At 42.7% G+C, this 17,515-nt stretch overlaps 1 protein-coding gene across 1 annotated transcript in view; it reads left to right on the top strand.

The window, feature by feature from the left end:
• T265_11551 (hypothetical protein) overlaps positions 1–17,515 on the top strand; it is a gene marked incomplete at both ends in the record, with an annotated part of 63,164 nt that overhangs the window by 8,023 nt on the left and 37,626 nt on the right. The window contains 6 exons of the mRNA XM_009178231.1: positions 803–923; positions 12,266–12,414; positions 12,758–12,878; positions 14,295–14,483; positions 14,577–14,756; positions 16,310–16,419. Of these exons, the coding sequence (XP_009176495.1) occupies positions 803–923; positions 12,266–12,414; positions 12,758–12,878; positions 14,295–14,483; positions 14,577–14,756; positions 16,310–16,419 (870 nt within the window). The remainder of the gene's footprint in view (positions 1–802; positions 924–12,265; positions 12,415–12,757; positions 12,879–14,294; positions 14,484–14,576; positions 14,757–16,309; positions 16,420–17,515) is intronic.

Here is a 17,515-nt window from a genome sequence, read left to right as displayed (position 1 = left end):
TAAAAACCTGTTGTTTGGACTCTTTTTGAACCTCTAATTCAACAGCAACTAAAGGAGTCGCGTGAATGCAAACTTTGGTTCTTCTCAGTGTTTTTAGAGGCCGCCGTGTTTATTTTAGCACAAGTTATGTTTTATTATGTGGGCGTATTTTGATAATGGCCCTTGGGAAAGAAAGGTACCTAATGGCTTGCCAAGTAAACATGGTAAGGACCATCACATTGTACATTCATATGTCTCAACCCTCAAAAATACGTTGGACATATAATAACTTTACTGTAAGTGAGCTGGTACAACTTCGATGACTGAGCTCACGAATGTCACATAAGGTAGGAATCTGGAGGTGATCCCATCAGCAAGGATGAAGTGAATCAATTGGAAGCGATTTCTTCTTTCGTTCAAGTGGCTTTGGCAAATCATGCCAGATACTTAAAACACACGAGCAAGTGTCGATGATTCGCCGAAGAATGGGGCGACCAAGTCTGGCCGTATTTGCATGATGGTTACAAATGACGTTACGTGGTCTGAGGTTTCCTTTGAAACTGTAACATTTTACTTTCAGTTGGAACCATTCACGACAAAACCCTGCCAACTGTGTAGTAACCTCATTTTGATTGGAATTTCAAACTCAGCGTTACACCTCAGTCTGCTTCTCAGTGCCAAACAGGAGTGAACTAGCAAACGTTTTCTCAACAGGCAGCAGACTCTGCATTATAGTTTGGGATTCGTTATCATACAATTTACAAGCTTTAAAATCGCTTGAGTAAAGTGCAAAAGAACCTAATCTACCCCTCTCATACTTCAGGTGGCGTACATGGCAGCACCTAGTGAAATGCACGAATCTTGGCCTCAGTACAGTAAGGAACGAATGAACCTGACTGCTATCACCAACTTGCGCGCCGTGTTTACTAGGTTAAACACTCTGGGTAAGTCACTTTTCTAGCTAAACCGCATTTTCGGTGGAGGAAACTTCCTTTTTTTAACTCTAGAATGGCCGCCTTAATTTATACGTAGAGGGTTGGATGCTCACTCAACTTTGTTCTTGCTTACTGAGGGTAGTTAATGTTTCCTGGTTGAGCTGGCTTCTTAACTGGAATAAAGTACAGTTGGAGTAAGTATGCTCTGTACGCTTGAGTGATATCCGGATTCCTTTTAAAGCGAAAGTTTTGCTTGACAGAACTCCTGACCGAATGCATCTTATGAATTTCTTATACATTGCAAATATTTATTCTGTGCATATTAACTTTTCATTCTCTGTCCGGGATCATCCGGCAAGGAGGAAAGGATAAGGAGAACATGCATATTCGCCCCAGTTTCTAATCGTGATGCGCACTGGTGACGTTCACAATACTTCGTATACCATCACAAACCAAAACACCATGGAAGTGCACTTGGATGCCATTGTCGAGTAACACAACTTCTGTTACAAACTTGCTCTAGTGCCGTGAGATCTTTTCGCTCGTGAACGTAGCTTCATTACGGAACAATATTTTGTCTTCAGTCTTGGGGCAGCGTTTACCGATTGGCCATAATTTCGTGGCACAAGTCCCTCACAACAGCTTTTGTAGGGAACGAAACACGGCTAGAATTCCAAGTTTGACTTATCGTAGGTGTAACAGCACAATTAGACTCAGATGAGTAACAGTCAATTTTTACGATCCCACTCCTTAATCAAATTAAGATGCTAGACAATCTTCAACCTCCGTCGGCCACTAAGGGACGACTCTGTGTACATCCCAGGTTAAACTATGTGCAATGTGTAATCGGTACCAACGTTCTGTGTAACTACCAGCAAAGGCACTATCTGCAGATAGCTTCGATACGTTTCCGATTGGGAGTGTTTGTATAGATTGGTTCTACCCCCCCGTAATAGCGTATTTCGCCTGTCTTTGATTTCGCCCGTAAAGTGATGGCAGACTAAATTCTAACTGAAGGAAAACGTCTTCTAGGCTCCACAAATAGTTAGTGATCTCCGAAAGTGGCGCTCTTGGGGGATGATCTACAGCCTGCTAATTTTCCTAGACTTTCCCTTGACAATTTGCCTAGTAGGCGAAGGCCAGGAGACTGCTGAGGAATTTTTTAAGCAAATGTATGATAAAGGTTTTACCGAAGGATTATTTTACTTACAGTTGGGTTCTTTTCTCAACAGTGATCACTGTTGTCTGGTCTTTATGCATGTTCCTACTCGAGGAAACTGTAAATCGATGAGTCTTATTACCGTCCATAAGCGTCTCTAGGCGGACAGTCATCTTAAGCAAAGTAGACTGAACCAGGCTGTAGCTTTTGGCACCCTGTGTGTGCACATCCATAGCTTTGAGAGCCCGAAAATGACTGCATGCCGGTGTTTGTTGATCCCCTGAAATAAACACTTGTCTGCCGGTTATCGCCGGTCGAAATGGCAGACCGTAGTTGCTCTGTTTAAAAAGTAAAGAGATTCCGGTCTGACTGAATCAATTTAAACACATTCATGTGTGCATTCGTACAGTTAGATCATTATTCGGTTTGTTTGTTTATGCCTGTGTGTGCCTGCCTGCCTGTCTGCGTGCGTGCATGCATGCATGCGTCTATCTGGGTGTGCACCCATCTGGAGGTCATTCTGAAATACAACTCCGTTTCCAACGGCGCAAACGTAAAACTGTGTGCATGGCAGCATGCACGTTGGATCACACACAGTCGGCGAGCTGGATCAGTTAGTTCACCTTAAACAGCCTGCATTCATGCGCCTTATGGTGAAACTACTTCCTGTTTGAAGCCCATCGACGATGGCGATTGAGGAGCATCATTGTGCCAAACCTGAGGTCATCAACTACTGCTTCATCGGCGTCCCGAAAAGCCGCTGTTAACAATTTTGCATAGTTTGGCGCTTAGGTCATGTTATTACAAGGTACTGCGATCAACTTGAACTTGATTTGGCCAGTGATCGTTTGGCATTACAAAATATGCCATAAGTATCACGTTGTGTCACTATTTCACTTTTCTAACTGTCGTATATCCGCAATAGGGGTCAAGACATGCGTGAGAACGAAAAACGATTCCATGGCTGACATCGTCACAAAATCCTCATATACCCTAAATAATTAATTTAGCATGTGCCTTATATTTACCACAATGTAGAGATTTCAGTGAACAGAGAGCTCGGATTTCTGTACACAAGTTTTGTTAACTCTTTCACTGGGAAGCATTCCACGAATTTAGGAATTCCAGTGTAATTAGACGTGTATGGTTCAAGCATAATTATCCTCTAAACTGTCTGCTATTTCTGCCCGAATATCGCCAGCTTCTAGAACACAGTCCTGAGAGTGCTGTCGTAAAACACACCCACTCTTGAAAGGACCTGAAACTAAGAGGATACGGAAACGGTCTGTGGCGTCTTAGAAACTGAATCTCCAATCACCCCAAGCTAAGATAATGATAGGGGAGCCTAAAAATGTGAAACCCGTCTTCTAAGCAACTACAGACATTAAACGAGTGAAAATCAAATCCGGTCATGAGGAACGACACGATAATGCCGTCGACTATAAGCCGCGTGTCAATTATCCTCTTGTGAAATCTGATAAACAAAGTTATCTTAATTTATCCAGTTACTGCCTCAGTGAGGGCAGAAAACCAGTTCCCGATAAATAGATAAGTCTCATCGCAGAACACAACTTGAACTCTAAGTCTGTGTGCGTCACCCTGCAGTTGCCAACTGAACTGTTATATTCAAAGTGATTGTGGATCTGTCACGTCATGGGATCCAGAATTTGCCATAGGTCACATGAAGTTTAGAGTTCGTAGGTGGTTTCTACTGCTTCTGTTACGCACCCTTATGAGACAGGCAACTTGTTGTATGGAGTGGTCGGTTGATTTCTACCGTCATTTCCCGCAGTGCTTGAAAGCCGCTTTCTGCCTTGCCCACCAAAAATGTCATACACGGTGCTTTCCCGCGCCAATCTATATTGCTGCGTTGAACCCGATGACACACAAGAAGTTTAATCTGTGAACTCTCTCAGGGAACTTGTTGCGAGTAAAGGACCATTGACCATCCGCCGTATATCCGCCTGTCTAACCTGGCGTTTTAAAAGGTACTTGAATTGTCCTGGGGCGTGTGTATCCAAATGGTTACAGAGAGGAGCATATTTTCAGTGCACTTCATTCGAAGACGTGGAACTGCTACAATGGCTCAACAACCAAGATTCGGTCATAATTTTATAGTCTGCGAGGGAGCTCTATTTAAATCCTACGGCAAAACGCTTGAGACTAAATCAGCCTTCAATAGACAAGCTGTCAGATGATATTTTATCCTAGTCTGATGGATAAGATGAGTTCACGGCGTAATCGAGCCGAATTCCAATGATGTTCCCATCGAGATTCGTGCATATCATTGATGACTTTGCAACAAAAAGTGATGAGAGAAGATATGATGTGAACTGTTTTGTCTGGCGTCTTGTGGGACACTGTATTTCGTGCACAATGATCTTTTTAGTGATATCATAATGACCATATGAGACTGGGCACAAACGATACAAACAAATTGATGCTAGCGGTCACTAGGGCGTGCGAAATAAAGCGAGAGAACTGAAGAATGCTCTATCTCTCTCACCAAGCGAAGGACCACTTTTGCATCCCAACTGAACAGTCCATAAAGAAAGGTAACCGTATAACCACATGCACATTGACAAGAGTTGCATAGTTTACTTGCGATTGAATTCGTCCCTGGAGGCTTGTGATCTACAGAGCTGACACTGCGTACCCTGTCAACGGCAAATTGATTACACTTTTGTATGCAATGCCATAGTTTATCCGGTTCGTATTTCTCGAAAACAGTAATAGTTGACTTGTTTGGAACACCCTTCTCACGTGTTCTGTTGCGTCCGGGGAAATGAACACAATACCGATTTAAGGAGGCAATCCGTAGTAGCACACCCGAATGAAATAGAAGAGATGCTGATATATTTTACGTAGGCGCCCGATTTAACAAATGTCGATTTGGCGAAAAATCACAACAAATTGGATCAATCCATAATAATAAATAATAATGATAATCATTCATCTGTAACACCCGCTTGGTGCTTAGCTGCCATGTTACCCGAATGAAGTAAGGGTGCCAAGCTACTACCAGGTTCCTCAAGCCTATACACGAGGAGTCAAGAGGCACTGCTCGGGTTCGAACCGTGGACCTTCAGGTCAGTAAATTCGTGCTTTCACCAGTGAGTTATCTCAAGATCTGGTTTGTTTCTCGTAGTTGAAAGAATAACCATGGTTATATAGTGTGCGTTCATAAAAATACTGGGAACACGAATCGCGTGCTCTTCCGCAGAAGCAAAATCATTCAAACGCCAACCTCGCCAAATACTAACTGAATCTATCTCAAGTTAGATAAACAAATAATGTGAATAAGTTAATTACTGGCATTGGAATTCCAAATGGATTTTTTGTGTGCCACACGCGAACAGGTCCACCTCCACTGTGACGTGATTAACTGCCAAAAGGACAAATAATTCTGCGTAGCGTTAGACATTCTTAGTTCTTCGGGTCCTGTTGTGCTAACAAAATGCTCGTGAGATGCGAAACCAGGTAGACAAACTTTGTGAATCCATACATGAGTGTACTACACAAGTGCAATCACATTTTTCTGTCGCATGTGAATGCCCTGCAAACCAAGTGTGTCGTCTAACCGCGCTAATCTACGTGCTCATTAACTCTTGATAGGCACCCTTTGTGGGTAGAGTAGATTAATCTGGACAAATATACAAATATACTGCTTGAGGAAAAACGAACCTGAGCCTCTCCTGAATTGAAATGGTTTTTCCGCATATCTCAGTTATATCCGAGAAACCCAACTACTTTTAATCGTTGGCCGTGTGGACACTCAAATGCTCAAATGCCATCCCAAGTTGTCCACTGGATTGACTCCAGTCAGAAAGAAGGACTTGATGCGTGTTTTTTTACGGCTGATCACACCATTTACCTAATAGACCCAATGGAGTCCCAGATAAATTCCTCGTTTATGATGTTGTTCGAACTGAATATGCTTCACAAGGGACGCATCATGTTTCAGTTGGCGCTATAGTCGAAGTGCTGTATTACGTTGTGTTGATGGAACACACCATTCACTTGCCAAAATTGTAGATACGTTTTGACAAATGCTTTCATTTGCGAAACCGTTCGTGCGCTGTCGCAGAGTTTTCAGCAACCTTGTGAGCTATGTGTTACGTCTAGACAATAAAGTATTGAAATATCTCGAATATCGCACCAAATGAGACGTGAGACGGCCTGGTGCGTCATATTCAGTTGAGGTGGACCATCATAAACGAGATTCAGCTGGATTAAATTAAGTCTCCTGTCGAGAACCAAATTCGTGTACAAGTGAGTGCATTTCTTGAAATCTGTCTAATTTGGGTTGAAGTGGAAAATAATGTTTGCGGGAGCCCTGGGGCTGCGCCAACCTGGTGACAACCAAAAAGGACGAAATCGGTCGTGGGTTGTCAGAGAGCATTCAGTGACCTTATTAGTAGTGTGTAACGTATAGAATATAACACTTTCTTTTGTTGTGACAATGAGGTTCAACCTGGCTGCCCATGGCAAAGGTGTAGAAAGGGGAAATGGGCAATCAAGTATGTGTACCGCCAGATTAATTCTCGGTTTTCCAAGTGGCAGTTCAAATTCTGGAATTCAGACAATGAGGAAATTCCATAACGATTATGGTTGGAAGTTCGCAAGTAGTAGCCAAGGACATTGAACTGAGCCTACATTGAGCTTCGGGTAGTAAGAATATCAATCTTATTCCCAGGGAATTCATAATAGAGGTTTGTTTCCGTGTGTGTGAACGAAAAGCAAAAACTTCTGTCGCATGCTAGTCCACACGGGTAGCCGTGGAAAATGAAATGCTGGTGATGGAATGAATCTAACAGTGCTTGTCCATCAACTGTTCTATTCAATTACGTTAACAGACAACGCCTATCATCATTCTGGTGGGCGTCATAACCGCGTCAAGGTATTGTAGGTTTAGTATACTCTGAGGAAACTGTGAGTCGGGATGAATTAGTGCTTGTACGACTGCGTATCTTCATACTATTTGAACCTCCATCTAAATAGACTGTTTTTGAGCCCTAAAAGTTTGTTGCGGAAAAAGCTTCTGTGGTTTCCCTTTTCTCGTACAGGAAGATTTGTCTAATTTTGATATTCGTAGTTTTTGAGTTACCGCGGCCCGAGTCTGTCATCGACTTAGCCGCTCGCTTTTAGGATGGCTGCACGTGAAGCAAAACTGACTCATTTACCACAAGCAAACAGCTGGTTTCATTCAAATGCAGGTTGCTATCCTTGGTATTATTGCCTGTGTAGGCTTGCAATCGAAACGGTTGGTCAGTGATGCTAGGTGTGCTTGTGCTGTCATTCAAAGAACAGATATGTGATACATTGGAAACCGCGAAGCTCACTTTGAAGCGGTAGAAATGAATGACTGGTGAGTCATGAAATACGCGTAAGTGGTGGAACCCCACAGTGACTTAATAATGACGACTCATATAACTGAAAAGTAGGTATTATCACACTGAGTTGAATGCAGAACACTTCGAGTTCCGAAGACAGCTCTGTGGTGACCATTGGTCTAGCTAGAATTTATGAGAAACTTTTTTTAAGGAGCCTAGTATCGGTAGTGTAGGTTTTTTGAAGTTACCTTTTTACACGGGACGAATGAGTCACATTTGCAACATGTGAGGCTGTCACGTGAAATTATACTAGTGTCAAATAGGCTGTACGTAAATACCAAACAGAAGGTTGAAAAAAGTGAAGTGGGTCGGTCAACTTTACTAGTCTTACGTCACGCTTACAAAAACGAAGCCGAGTTCGACCACCTGCAACAGGGACTGATCAAGACTACAGGTTACGATGTTCCTTCGATTCTATCACGAAACAAGAGCATGCCAGTTAGAGAACCCTACTGCATGTCTCTCAGGTACTATAGAAAGAAATACTTTGGTAATCTTAGCAATAGGTGCACCTAATGCAGAATAGGAACGGATGTCGTAGAGGCATTTGCTGTTCGAATGGCAGTGATTGTGGAATGCACTCATTTGCAGCCAAATTTGGTTTCGCGAGAGACTCATTTGGAATCCAGCTGGATCTCTTGTTCATGGTGTTCCTAAGCAATTAATAGTGCTGCACCAGCCCGCCTCATGTTCCATTTGGTACGATATTCGAGATATCGCGGTGCATCTTTAGACGTAATACACTACTCATGAGGTTGCTGGAAATTCTTTGACAGCCAACGAGTAGTGCATTACGAATACATTTGTATCGTGACATCTCGAGTATCGCACCAACTGAAACATGAGGCGACCTGGTGCAGCAGATTCAGTTGCTTAGAAAAATTACAAACGAGAGATTCATCTGGGTTCCAGGTGAGTGTCTCACAAGACCAGATTCGTTTGCACATGAATGTATTTCGCTAATATCGTTCAATTTGGTTTCAAGTGGGACATAAGGTTGACGGAAACGCGGGGACTGCGCCTACCTGATAAGCCCCAAGAAAGGCAAAGCCGGTCGTCGGCTGTCGAAGAATATTCAGCAACCTTATGATCAGTGCATTACGTTTAAACAGTGACCGTGCTTTCACGAGCTCATTCTTTTACGGGACTGTGGACTGTCTGTCAGTGAGTCAGTGAGTCAGTAATGTCATTCTCCATAGCTTTACTACACGATCCAACAGTCATGGACAGGTCGATGAGTCATGTTCACCCAGTATAAAAACCGATGCATATTTGGCATAGACACTTGTGACGCCCAAGCGCACACGAGAGTGGATATCCTTGTACTCGAGTCGAAAGCATTCAGTTTTAGGGTCAAAATAGGCCCCATAAAAAGTGAAGCATTGTACTGACCCGATTTCAAAACACACTGTGCTACAGTTCCAAATAAGAGGAGGGTTGCAGAGCTGAATGACCGCTGCTAGCAGCCAAACGTCTCCGGATTTGGTTCACTTTCGTTCATAGCACACCGAACACTGGTAATGCGCGTACAAGTATGCTCAGCTACCCTCATGCTTGTGCACATCTAACTAAAATAAAAAAAGAGTGAGTTTATTGTCCAGACTTGCGATGTGGTGCGCAAGCAAATGTTCCATTCAGCTATCCTTTTGGTATTTGTCAAGTCAAATTGCTAAACAAAGACGTAAGGTCCAGTATCGTTGATGTTGGCAACAGGGTAACTCCAGAACTTTTGGCTGCAGGACAAAGATTAGGTTTAGCATGTGGTCCATTGGTTCGAGTGCCGAGTACCTGCGAGAAAAGATACCTGCGGGGAAAAGAAGAATACCAATGCGGCTGGTGTGTTTCCAGGGTTTTTACTTCCTCATACACTAGTTGCCGTCATGTACTGATACGTGCAAGGTGAACTGTGAAACTTGTGGTTTTATCACTGCAACCAGCCGTGGAGCTCTTAGTCACCGGACATGTTACACCCACTCCCACACCATCACTAAGTAAAATGTGGCGACGAAACGAACCGCCCGTTTCTTGAATGGATGGAGGAGATATGCTGTGTTTCAGAAAATGAGCATTTATTTCCTATGACAAACAGGTTCACTCTGGTTGCCTCTTTCGTCGCCCACGAATTCCTGATAAGGAATTTTAACCACATCGATCGAGCCTCTGAAGCTTAATACTGTATTCATTTCCGTCAACAGTTTTTGAACTGTTTGGTTAGCGTGGGCCAGATAACATCCGGCACATTGAGGGGAATATTCGTACTCCGAAGAATGTTCTTTTGTTGGCGATTTACAGTGATGTTAATGAGGGACCCAACGGAAGTTTCCTTTTGAGATAATGAGAAGTTGAATGCGCTGCACAAACCTTGTTGCACGCTTCAGTTGTTATGATATTCGATGCCTCATTTTATCGAATGCAAACTACTTGTAGGGTTACCAAAAGCTCCACTCTTTTCACCATTCTTCGTACTCACTATATCATTGAGTTTCCACCAACCTCATGTTCTACTTGAGCCCAAACTGGACATAAATCGTAGAATACACGCCTTCGTCATCCAGTTGTCTTTACTCTCGGAGCTTTCATAATAATAATCGCCTTCGTCATCATCATCATCAACAACAACAACGAAACACGCACACTTTGTAAACTGGCGGTCAATTTTGATCGCCAGCGTTTTACTGACTGGTGATCAGTGAATTGCGTGAGGATAAATGTGTGTCGTGGAGCACTGATGTACAACACCACTGATAGTGCCAGACATGTTACAGGCAAGTGCTGTGAGATGTGGGAAAACAGTTCAGCCGTCAGGATATGGAAACTTCATTATGTAGGCCACCGGACCACATCATTGAATCTCTGACTACATGCCATTCCATGATTCACATTCACGAAAATGACAGTTATTGATGCGAATGAATTTCCTCACTATGGCTTACTCCTTTGCTGGTGGTTAGGCACGATTTAACCTTGCCCAGGCTTCCTTACGGGAACATGAGTTTAGGTAGAAGAGGCTGGCATTTGAAAATTGTGGCCAAAGTAGGACACCCTTTGGACTATCAGTGGCTTATCCATCGTTCGAGACAAATTTCCAGTTGAGTAAATCTGTCAGTCAAAATCCCGTACTATGAAGGTGACTGGGAATAAAGTTATCAAAACTAACAAGCCAAGCCAATTTACAGTCCGCATCATCTGTGCAAATCATCTGGAAATTGTAATGAGAGCAGCGCTTATGTGATGTCTATCTTTTTTGATGCAAAAACAGAGTCAATCCATTGAAAAATAGGCTTTTTGCTCTTCGGAAGCCGAGAGAAGAATAAGAATGACCGCATTGATTCCTTTGAGCCCGTCTTTGAAACCAACATTGCATCTCGTTATTCCGGCCTCTTGGGGGTTTGGCAAATCTGGCTACTGTGATATCATTATTCTCAAACATCTTGATACACCTTGTACATTTAGGTGGGATCTACCGTGTTTACAGCACTTCAGTCCGCACTCGGTAACGGAGTGGAAAAGATAGTTTCGAATTCTACGGACTACGATGTTAAGTCGTAGTTTTCAGTAGACTGATCAGTGAGACCCGTCGAATTCTGTCGTGTGTTTGATCAATCAGAAAAGCTTACGTAAGGCTTCAACTATAGTTAACCTTGTACCACTTCGTATTGGTAATCCAAAGCATGCTTTGTGACGTCTCTAGGGAACCTACACTACCATCGTAAACCAAATGGTTTATACGCTCTGAGTACAGTCTTTCTACTTCCACGTCACTTTTTCAAGATTCTTGTCAGGGAAGTTAAAAGGCTCAGCTAAATTGGTAGCTTTAACCAGTTCATAAAAAATTCACACCCCGAAGCGTGTTGATGTACCCCGGGAGGTTTTTTGTATGAGGATTTCAGTCTGTACCTCGAAAGATGATTCTAAGGATAAACCCAATCTTGCATGAAGTTTTTCGCTTTTAAATAGTCTGATGACGGAGATCAGTAGTATACTCCACGCAAATCACGTAAGCAGGGTTAGGTCAGCCTTTAGTCATCGCGTTTGTCGATGCAATATGATGTCATGCAACAACCATATGGAAGCACATCCGGGATAAAGACGATCTTAAATCTAATACAATGTCACGTTTCTACCCAAACAAGAGGATATAGATGTGGTGTTGCAGTAGCATGACTGATTACTGAAGGCAGTCCAGTGCAGAAGACATAGAACGGAAACTATCAAGAATGCAGATTCATAGCTGAATGCTGTAGGCAAGTCAGATTTGCTCGTTCATCTCGCTAGTGTTGTTCAGTTTGGTTCTGTACGTCGCTGAACGACTGTAATATAAACAGGAAAATCCACAATCCGCTAAGGTCAACGTCTGAAGGAACTGTGGAAGGGGACTTTACGCTTGTCCCTCCTTCATCTGTTTGCTGTATCATCACTTGAAGTCAATCCAAAAACTTGTAAAACAGAATGATTCTACACTTTTAACCTTTGGTCGGTAATTACTCCCCTTGAACCAGTCTGGAACGCCGTCATTGACTGATTATGTACCGCACCCCTCTGCCAATTGTGTCTCTTGTAGTTTTAATACACAAATTATGGTAGTTAAGAGGTACGTAGCCTTTGAGAACATTCCAAGACCGGACATGTCTACCTCGGCACTGGGTTGGCATGATATTACATCATCCGTCTGCTACAGTTGACTACTAGCAGAGTACTTTAAGAGATGTGAAAGAAATCATTGGTGGAAGGTTTACACTTGTCGCTGTTCTTCTATTTCTGTCAAAAGCCTACGGCATTCTTACCTTTTGTTATTTCAGGTGACATGAACGTTGATGATTCCTCCCTTATACGCCGGAAGTACTATTATGCACTGTATGAGTGGAACGTTTGGGGACGTTGCACATGCTTTGGGCATGCGAAGCAATGCAAACCGAAATCCACAGCTGAGATCATCAAGCCAGAGAAAGTAATTCGTTGCGATGATTTGTGTTGCAAATGTAGCGTTTATGGCAGCCCCAGTTACGTGAAATATCACTTCCACCTCGAGAGATTTGTTCAACTAAACCGTACTACTAACAAATATTACAGTACGCGAATTAGTGTCCAGTATATTTGGCTTACTCGGTGGTCGGTCCTTCGCTTATCGTGCAGTCAGATAGCACGTGGAAATCAAAGCCAGTGACCAGTATCATCCGTGCCCAAGCCAGTATTATCAGTGATAAATAGTCTATTCAGTTGGTGAATCCAACCAACTTCTATAGATTGTACTAACTGGAACGTGTTCATCAATTTTGTCAACTAAATTTTAGGTATACGGAGTCTGTGAGTGTACTCACCATACTGCAGGAGAAAACTGTGAAACATGCGAGGATTTCTACTGGAACAAACCTTGGAGGCCCGCTACAAAAGATTCACCGAACGCTTGTGAAAGTGAGTGAAACAGACATCAAATTTAGTTGGTATCCCTCAAATAGATCACTTCTGATTGGCCCCTTTTGGTGGTCCCACAATTGTTTCTAACTTCTGGGTCCATTAATTTTGTCTGCACGCAACTACAGCTCACTTCGGTGTTATCTCAGACGCAATTCTTGGCAAAATTTTCATCCATTGAAGGGGACGTTGTAATGCACTTAAGCTTCATAATTATCGTTAAAGTCTTCACTTTATCGCATATAAATAGCAGAAATAATAACACTCTTGCTTGAAATTCCTTCAGAATCTGTGGCTTCGACGTTATGCGTCGAATTATTCGCAGACATCTCTCAACCTCCTCCCTAGGATGCGGCTGTCTTAACAATATTTACACCGGATAAGAAGATCAGTAGATTGATGTCATACTCGGTACTGGGCCATTCATAAGTGGTTGTTGATGTGTATTACTCTATCATAGTTTCTACACTTTAGCTTTTTTAATATTTCAGACAGAATTGACATTTGATTCGAATTTTTATCCGGTTCGCACGTCGCCGGTGGGCCAACTGAACTCTCTCTCTCTCTGGAATGCACCGGTTTGAAATAGCTGAGCTGATCTTATCGGCAGAGCGTGATAACAACAGCAAAATTAAGGAACTGATACAGCGACGATGTATGTAACTATCCGCTACCTCCGATCACTTTCCCCAACTTCCGGTTGCCCCAGAAAAACCCGTCGCTTACTGACCATAACGACCAGACGTCAGATGGAAAACATAAGTTCGTTTCGCAATGGAGTCGAAGGTCTAGGTGTAGTGTTACGTAAATGATTACGGTTTTTTTCCTGTGCGTCTGAGGAAGACAATGAAGGAATAATGCTCTTACAACATCTCGACAACCAAAGCATGCCTTGAAACGTTTTAGCTAGAAATGCATCGTTATCATCAGCAGCAGTTTCTTTTCAATGAAGTCATTTCAGGTTTACCTATGAATATCTTTGGACAGATAAGGTCTACTTCTTATGGAAGGGTTGCTCCAATCGCTCTGTCCCATACGCGAGGTTCGGTGATTCCAACTAGCAACAGTCAGAAACTTCAAGCAAATTTCGTTCAGTACTTCGTCGCGTTTCATACTCTTATGGTGTAACATTCAAGATTGCTCCACACTACTTTATGCTCATCACATCAGAACTATTTGGGTCTCCCTTAGATTTTCGTCAGACTTTCGGGTTCCTTCCTCACACAACACTTTTCAAAGATGTTCAGATAACTTAGAATAAAATTCCTGCCGTGGAAAACTTTGGCTGAACGGCTTAAAACTGAGTACCCGACAAATCGACCAGGGTTCACATTTTTGTTCCACCCCTTCTCCCTAAAGTGCAAAGTAAACGGAATGCTTTCCATTTTCCTTGGTGATATTCTTTCTCTTCCACAGAATGTGAATGTAATGGCCACGCAACCGCCTGCTTTTTCAATCCAATCTTGTATGCAAGTTCTGGAAACGTTTCCGGTGGCAACTGTCATGGATGTATGCATAACACCGAGGGAGTCAACTGTGAATACTGTCAACAAAATTTTTACCGTCACCCAGACTATCCGATCAACCATTCAATGACCTGTCAGCGTAAGTCCTGAGTTTCCCTGTTCAGGCCTGTAAAAACAACTGGGTAATACACCCGAATATGTGATACGCCTGTTCATTAATCTCTTCCCGCAGCTTGTAACTGTCACACCGACGGTGCTTTGTATGCTGGGTTTTGCCAGCAGTATACGATTCCAGAGCAGAACAGTGTGGCCGGAAGATGCTTGTGCAAAAAGAACGTTGGCGGTGAGAAATGCGATCGATGTAAAGTTGGATATTGGAACTTCCAGGCTTCAAATCCTGAAGGATGTGAACGTGAGTGTTGAAATTGTCTTTCTGGTTGATAACACAACACAACATGACCGTCCTCCTTGAGATGCATAAGATAACCTCTATAAGTTTACTTCAGATTGAAGCCTGAACTCACGGCAGTCACAACTGGTAGCTCGAGGTATCATTCTTCAACGTTTTCTCAGTATTATTAGACCGGTTGCTTATGTGGTGTTTTGATCAGGTCAATTCAAATAGATTTTGCCATCCGCACCACACACAGACTACTAAACGTTGTACTGTTTAACTTACAAGACCTTTCTGGTCTCTTATTACACCGTAATTGTAGGCTTTGGGTATCCGCGTAATATAAACAGAATGAAGCGAGTACATACTGCTGCCGGCATTGCTTTTAAAGCTCTCGATGTCTTTGCAGCAGTGGGCTCAAAGTGCTGCGATCCCCTTCTCGAATATCATCGATCTTCTTGCCAGTTCTCTGAATCTATTCGAAATTCAGTTTTTTTTTAAGTCCCGAAGTGCACGTGGTTTGACTGAGTTCAGTTAGCAAATCGAATATTTCGAGACAAAAATAACTATCACTTTCAGCCGATTGGGCGATACCGCTTGGGTATAATTTCTTCCAAACTGAAGTGGTTTTCCCCTCGCACTAGTTTGATATTCCCTGAAGATGTATGCGAATTTTCACGATGTTAGTGTAGTGCCTGCGAAAAACACGTGGTATGATTCAGCACTCTCAAACGGAACTTTTTGAACCTGAGTCCCGCTTCACGAAGTCGATGTTGATTTCGATGTAGATTATCTTGAATGTGAACTAAAGTATCATGAATACACAGACAGATACTGGGATTGAATTTACAGTCTCTCGCTTACTGAGTGTCCTACCATTGTTGAGTTCATCCTTGTCACACATGAGCCTTAACTTCAAAGTAATTCAACGTTTCTGTTCCAAGCAGATTAACAGACGACGTTCCTCTGTGCCCTTGATGTATCTTAATGTGATTTACTTGGGGGAAATTTTATGTTTTCTGTCAACTGACTGGTTATCATGCAAACGCATCCGAGCGTTAAGATTCTGCTTTGTTTACGGAGCGGGATTACGAGCCAACTAAGCGATGGAAAACAATGCTACCCATACGTATCCAACTTCGCTTCATGAGCACATATAGGTGCTGTCATATTTTCAGCCTGCAACGTTCGGACTGGTTGAACTAGAATGTATGGTTCAATGTATAATGTAAAGTCCTTCGCAACCACTGATGTTCCCCGCCACTGTTTAAATGGATGGCTAAAAATTGTATCATTAGCGCGAAACGGTAAACAAACTCGAAAGATATTGAAAAGAAAAATCTGAGTACATGCGGCCTGAACGAAATGATACGTTTGATTGAGCTAAGGATTTCGGCGCACTCTATTGGCAGTCACCGGCGACAGATATCAGGGTTTCGAAAACTCTGTAGGTTCAGCCGAAAAGTCATGAGGCGGTTAGTGGCTGTTTGGGCTAACAAAAATATACTTTGGTAGTTAATGCCCTGCTCTTACCGGGAAACTTACACATACGTGGAACGGTTTTTTTTCAGCTTGCACGTGCAACATGATGGGTACGCTTGACAACGGAGGCTGTGACCCGTACACGGGTTTGTGCACATGTAAACGGTTTGTCGGCGGACCAAATTGTGACCAATGCCTGGTGAGTGTTTGGCCCAAGTTAGTTGGGGTCTAAGTGAGTTTGGTTTCAACCTTGGTCATCAAAACTCAACAGTCAACTTTAAAGAGCATATTACAATGAGGATGGAGTATGATGTGGCCAAGGTGGAAGAGAGTAAAGCGTCAGATAATTCGGTTGACAATCAAGTTGGTTAATGATGGAGAAAGTATAACTCGAAAAAGGCGCTGGTTAGGGGACTACGGTTGAGTAATAGTTGTTTCCACGGACTACAATCATTTTTCATTGTAAGGTAAACTATGCCTGTTGTTAACAGTGTTAATCCTATAATAACCTTCACTAGGCACAGTGGATTCACTTCGTCAAGCTAAATCACTTCTGTAGGTTTAGTTGAGACTGTCAGCAAAAATTTAACTTTGTATGGTTTGCAGTAATGCGTGTAGCTGTTTTTTTATTTACACAGCTGTGCTGCATGGTTGTACGTGCGATTAGGGAAGCATAAATTGAATGACTTCATCAAATGTCAATCAAACCCTCCCTTTTGCTCCAAAGCTGAGAAGGTTCGTCACCTGTTCTAAGACTCCCATGATCAATAGAACAGAAGCACATCCTCTTTAATTGATTGAACTTCTTCAGCATTCGAGGAATAGCCTTAGTAAGGCTCCGGTATTGTCAATTCACCTATACTGTTCCCTAAAGTATACCTAGATCTGCCACCACCATTACACACATCTAAATTGTTGGCACAGTCTCACAGCGATGACCCTTGGAGTCTTGTTAAGCCAGACATTGCATTGTTGTAAGTTAACATGAGTAGGGGACACCGAAGTGCTTCATCAAATGAGTCTTGTCTCCTTACCACCGAACTGCGATTTCTCGTGTGATGTAAAACAAAAGCAGCACAAGGAATCGACCCAATGCAAAACACAACTTGGTTGGACTTTATGTCAGACCACAAAGCTGTGTTAACAGGCCATCCAACCTACCCTGAAAAGAGAACGTCACTGTCTGCATAACCTGGAGAGCGCCGCTGGTGGTTGTGGTTGACGGGACTGGATAGTCCTATTGAGATACTTATAACTCAGGATGTTTTATACCCTGTTTCTTTACTGTGGAGTCT

Source organism: Opisthorchis viverrini (assembly GCF_000715545.1).
Source record: "Opisthorchis viverrini unplaced genomic scaffold opera_v5_516, whole genome shotgun sequence".
Classification (NCBI taxonomy): domain Eukaryota; kingdom Metazoa; phylum Platyhelminthes; class Trematoda; order Opisthorchiida; family Opisthorchiidae; genus Opisthorchis; species Opisthorchis viverrini.
Note: the sequence above shows the minus strand (reverse complement) of the source record. Positions and strands in the feature narration are given on the sequence as shown.